Source organism: Gymnodraco acuticeps, unplaced genomic scaffold (genome assembly GCF_902827175.1).
Source record: "Gymnodraco acuticeps unplaced genomic scaffold, fGymAcu1.1, whole genome shotgun sequence".
Classification (NCBI taxonomy): Eukaryota; Metazoa; Chordata; class Actinopteri; order Perciformes; family Bathydraconidae; genus Gymnodraco; species Gymnodraco acuticeps.
Window position 1 is genome coordinate 7064694 of NW_022990238.1, and position 6047 is coordinate 7070740.

General features: G+C 38.6%; 1 protein-coding gene across 1 annotated transcript; it reads right to left on the reverse strand.

Moving 5' to 3' along the window:
• Positions 1-253: 253 nt before the first annotated feature.
• rusf1 (RUS family member 1) lies at positions 254-4403 on the reverse strand. The gene is made up of 14 exons (XM_034220300.1): positions 4030-4403; positions 3822-3899; positions 3509-3623; positions 3383-3428; positions 3263-3295; positions 3067-3172; positions 2626-2727; positions 2253-2323; positions 1990-2174; positions 1258-1315; positions 1092-1156; positions 883-1008; positions 732-797; positions 254-641 (listed from the first exon to the last, which is right to left on the reverse strand). The coding sequence occupies exons 1-14, from the start codon at positions 4177-4179 to the stop codon at positions 556-558; spliced, it is 1287 nt and encodes a 428-aa protein (XP_034076191.1). The 5' UTR covers positions 4180-4403; the 3' UTR covers positions 254-555.
• Positions 4404-6047: the final 1644 nt, after the last annotated feature.

Below are 6047 nucleotides of genomic sequence, written 5' to 3' on the forward strand. Positions count from 1 at the left end.
TACTATTTAGCTGTTCTTTAGATGTGAATATGTGCTTTTCTTGTATTCAACCCATAGACTGTATATATAAAGATTCAACCCTGTTGTTGAATAATTGACGGCATATGTTCATTAAATACACGAACCGGAAGTGCTTATTTTCCACCTACAAAATGTGAGACACAAAGGTTTCTCTAACGGATGTTGTTTCTTGCACAGGAACCGAAAGGAATCTCCTGCAACGCCACCTCATGGATAACATATTGAATGGCAGTCATATTTTGTTTATTTGACACATTTAAACACATTTACATGCAATGTATTGTAGTTTAAGACAAGAATGAAAAAAACTTGAGCAATCCCCTTCAATTAACATTCACTCACTGACCCCCCAGCTTTGAATTTTAATATACACGTAAAAATCAAAGTCCTCACATACAAAAATATGTTTTTCCTTTTACATTTATCATACAAATTGATTACAAAAAATATCAAACAAGGGATACTTAAAAATGTCACTGTTTAATTATCATTAAGAAATGTTCAATAAACAATGCACTGCAGAAGTCTCACAGCTCAATTGCTTTTTGTTTTCCACTCCACTCTCCACTCGTCCCAGTCAAGTAAAGTTCGTTTTATGTCCCATCCTGCAGCTTCCACACCTGGAATTTATAAGTACAATTTTTTTTCAAATGTTAAAACTACACAGGGTAATGTTGGTGACATATACATTAAAACTGTTTAGTGCTCACCTGTGAGAAATGGATTGAAAATGGTGTCCATCAACTTGTGACTCTCATGCACCATTTCCCAGTTACCTTTTGAAACATAATAAAGCATGTGAATCCGAAAAATCTTTTTTATTTATGTTAGGTAAAGAAATGAATGGAGGTAAAGGCTCACTCTTCTGTTTCGGATGATCTCTGGAAGTCAGAGGGCTCAGGACCCTGCTGAGCCACAGAGCTTGGCACATCGCTCTGATTTCATCATGTACTGATGCTTCTGGTCTCAAACAAACATGTACACATCCTGAGAAGAACAGAGCAGGGTTAAGGAATGTTTTATAGCTTTTTAACAAGCTGTTCTATAGTGGGGATTGAAAGATTACATACCATTTCTTACTCCCAACAGGTAAGGCAGGTTGTTTTCCTTCAAAGCCAAATTCAGTTCAGCCGGACTTCAAAATAATAAGCAAATACATTTTACTACATTGTTGAAAATGTATTGTTGTTTCATTATTGTGTTGTTTTTAGTCATTTAAGTGAAACCTGATATTACCTTTGTACAACCTCCTGTAGCCTCACTCCAAGTTTTATTGGCATAGTTTTCCTAAACTCTGGAGAGAAAAAAAAAAGGAAAATTTCTTAATTTTGAATGCTCAGACTTATCATATTGACATTTATTGCGTATCATCGCTGAAACTACTTTTTTACTTTAAGACAAAACAGCTTACATTTAGGCATAATTAAATAATGCATGATGACTTCAATAGAATGCTGAATGTTTTCACATAGTAGCAGGAAATTATGTAACTGTTATATAGTGTAACAGGACTGGGCAGATAAAGAGAAAAGTGGTAGTGCAGCAATCACGACAGAGGCAGTGTTCAAATAAAAAAAAGGCTTTATTGCTATTAAACTCAAAAATACCTTCCCTTTAACAAAGGCTAACGTAGCCGGGCCGCTAACCGACTTACCAGCTTACCAAAATGTTTCCTCACGCTGGGAGCCTCCTGCTCCCTCCATGTGCCACACACAACTGAGCAACTCTGTGTGCTTTGTCTCCCTTGAGGGAGTGATTAGCACCAGGTGTGGAGCCACCTGTTGGGAATGTAGGTGCCTCCTACTACCCTGCCTCTCAGCCCCTTACAATAGTTATAACATAATAGGTTTATAAGTTATTTCAAAAGGAAAAAAGACAATAAAATGATTAGTATTAATGTTATCTAAATTGTATACATAATACATAAAATAGTCAATCAAATGTCAGCAAACTCATTATTATTATTACCCAGAAGAACTGGTTCTCTCTGATTGGCCTCCAGTGGACACAGGATCTGTTTGTCTCGAAGGTACTGCTGCAGCACGATTGAAAGCCTCGCCTCGTTAAAGGTATCCATGACAACCGCTCGCACAGCCTTGTAGTTGGCGAAGAGATGGAGAATGGTGAAGAAGAAGAAGAGGCTGAGAGTCAGTCTGAGGGGGAGAAAGAAGTAAAATATGATTCACTGTATAATAATATTATGGTAATTATTAATCTATAACAACACTTACATTGGATTATCAGTGACAAGGGGAATGAGGATTAAACTGATCAGAAGTCCAGCCAGATTCACTAAAGTCTCCTGTGAGGAATTAAAGACATGATGACAAGAATTACATTCCTTCTTTGCAACCACATCAGAAATGTGAGAAAGTAGTTGTTATGAAATTAAACTGTTTAGATATGTTACAGTAGAACATGCATATCTGTAAATAACAAAATCCATTCTGGAATAAATCTATTGAGGTTCATAATCAAGGGCCTGGTATTGTACATGATGGATCATTGTCACTAAATCCCAATGTTATTCTTCACAAGTAATTAAGCTGTTCCCCCTTATCTACAATAAACAGTCTGACAAAATAAGTAGTATAAGTTGAATACCTGACTGCCATCTTTGGCGGAGATGTCAGCCATGTTGTCTCTGCGAGCCTGGTGAACCGTCAGAGCAGCTCTGGTCGCACCGCCTGCCACTCCAACAAGAGACTGGAGAAGATTAAAAAAAGTCAGCTTGAAACAAATAACAATTTACTCTAAGGAAGTTGTATCTTGCGCAGGAGTCTTGTATCAGTTTGGGAACCACTAGTTAAAGCTTATTTGTCAGGACTCTGTTTCTTTATGACTGGTATTTGTGAATTTAGAAGTGTATAAATAGTCGGTATTTGGATGATCGTTCTTGATATTGTGAAATCAAACATCATCTTCGAAACAAAGCTCAAGGTTCACTTATTTAGAAAAGTATTTATCTTAGAGAAGAAAACGGTGACTCCAAGTTTTAAACTGTAATCACACCTGGCTAAAGTTATTTAAAAGGTGTCCTTTTACCTTGAATACCCCTGCAGTACACACAATCAGGGTAAAGCCAGCAGGAAAGTATGGAGCCGATATTTCCATGAACATGGCAATGTCATTGAGAACATCAGCAAAAAGTCTGGTAAGAATTTAAAAGAAAAAGTTAATGTTAATGAGCAGACCGTAGACTGTTAATTGTCTTAATTGAGCGCCTCTTCACCATGCATACCTCCATTTTTTGGCCTCAGAGTCTAATTTACTCCTGGAATAAAGACAAAAAAACTGATCATAAAGTGAAATTGACATCAGTGAAAAAGGGGCACAAATATAATATAAAATATGAGCCTACCCTTTCTGCCAAGCGAAGAAGATTCTTCCCAACATGCCAGTTCCATCTGCAGGAGAAACATTCGTTCAAAAGTTGCACTCCCAATGCAAGAGAAATGTACAATAATGGTATATTTCAAGGTGTCACCTCTTAGTAGCCAGGTCACTGTGGCTGCTGCCACTGTTGCCTCTTGGTTTCCAACACCCACACCTTTGAGAGAAGCTTGAGTGGCCAGAGTCCCTGACAGAGAGCTGCAGAAAGCCTGAGAGAGAGAGAGAGAGAGAGAGAGAGAGAGAGAGAGAGAGAGAGAGAGAGAGAGAGAGAGAGAGAGAGAGAGAGAGAGAGAGAGAGAGAGAGAGAGAGAGAGAGAGAGAGAGAGAGAGAGAGAGAGAGAGACGGGAGTTTTCATCTGATGAAGAAGGTGATGATCTTAAGAGTTTTGGTGAACTATTTACTGTACCTGCACAGTATCCCAAAACTGGTAGTGCACGTAATCCTCACTGACGCTTTCTGGATAGCCTTGAGGCAGAAAGACACTCTGAAATAAGAAGTTAAAATGTGTGTCTCAGGGGGGAGGGTTGGATCTTGGATTTTGAATATATTTTCCAGTCCAGATTTTACATCTCATATTTTATTTTATTGGACATAGAAGGCATATAAATCCTTACTTTGAAACTTCGAACAATGATGTTTCCTCTTGATTCCCCTTCCCTCTCGTCTCTTCTCCTCTCTAACACTGCATCGCCTGCACAATACTTCCAGGACTCGGAGCTGCCATATCGCTCTGTGGCCAGAACCACACATCTGTCTGTCTCCATTTAGCCTGTGAGGATCAAGAGACACGCGGGCTGACTAAACTAAAAGCAGAATTATACTACAGTGTGAAATCTGCTGGAATGTATTTACTTTTAGCCCATTTATGTTAGTACAGCATGAAACTCGACACAATATACGTGTCGTGTTTATCTATGAAGCGCTTCCGTGTTTATTTCCGCGTTCACAGGTTGGAGATTGCTGATTGGTCAATTGGGAGTCAAAGGCGGAGTTTATGGAAACGGTCCAATAATTAATAAGGGTTGAAAACTCCTGATTTGAAAATACTAAATAGAAGTCACTGTGGCATTTAAAAAAATAAAAAAATAAAGAACTACAATTTAAAAAAGAACACTTTTTTAAATGTATTCAATACTTTGTTTTGCAATAAAAAACTAGTCCATCTTGAATTATTTGTATGAATGCCGACAAAGTAAATTCTTTTTGATCAGATACAGATTAAGTGTTGACTATTTTTACAATAAAATTATATTGAAAGTGTGGGGGAAACTTCTGAAGCAATTGGAGTCAGGACTCAGAGAGAAACGAGGAGAGCTGGAGCTTAGATGGCAAACACTGGCGGTTTATTTGGAGCTTCGGCCGGAGAATTCACAAGACATGTCATGAGCCACGAGTTGACACAGGTTGAGATGCCAAATCAATTCTGAAGATCTCTAACCCAGACCCATGTATTTAGCTAGTCCTGAGGGAATAATCAACATTGTGCACAACAAGATAGAAGCATAACACCTCTATCAGCTGACGCCAACAGGCAGGAACAGGGAGACAAAACACTGAGAGCACAGCAGTCAAGGTTACAGGTGCGTGTGCTCAGTCAGGACAGTCTAAAACTGATAAACTGGATCAAAGTTATGGGCCTAGGAAAATATTTCCCCAACAGAAAGTAAAACACAGTTCATTTTAAACCTCATAATTTGAAATCTTGTTTGCATCTATTTTGGTCATTTTGAATCTCTGTGATCTTTTGAATCTGTTTTAAATCATTTTTGCTTGTCTTTGTGGTCATTTTACATCCACTTAGCCAATTTTGGGTTGTTTCTAGTTGTTTTGTGAATATTTAGTATTTTTTTTTTCGGCCTGGTTTTGTAAGTAAGGACCCCTGACCTACTGGGCCCCTGGGCCGGTGCCCAGTCGGCCCATTAACCTTTGATTTATGTTTCTTTTTTCATACCACTAATTCTGATGTGAGAAAAAGCCTGGTTTGTTGTTGCTATACTTAGAGACATCCAAGCATTGATTATAACTAGTTTCAACTTCACTGACGTTTCTTATGTATCCAGAGTTTGAAAAGCAGATTCACAACTATCATTTTAACATGTGGCTCCATTGGCGTCACTTCCCATTGTTGTGCTGTCTGGTAACAGGGAGGAATTCATCGGACATGATGATTAATACTTAGTATATGATGCAGTCAACACGTCTGAGCCACAACAATTGGATGAGGTGACACATCATATTCCTCCCATACTACTTTATGTTCTCGGTGAGGAAAGATTTGGCGGTCTGATAGGGTGTACAGAGGGTGGTATCAGCTGTGGAAAAATGCAGTCAGGAATTCGTCTATCGTTGAGCAAAGTGGAAGTAAATATTTCTTATCTCTGGGTCATAAAGCAGATAGAGGCATGCGAAAAAATATATTATGGGCAAGAAGAAACCTCTTCGACCAAAGCAAAGAGTATATGTTTCAAGTTGAGATAAGGTGTTGTTCAAAGTCACAATGTCCGATACTCTTCCAAGATAATCTTAGAAAAACAATGAGGCAGGTTGGAATCTGTGGCTGTTTCACCCTCAGGCAAGGCAAGTGCTGACACACCTTTCCCAAGACCTCTGGTATGCGACATGGGAAAGAAGT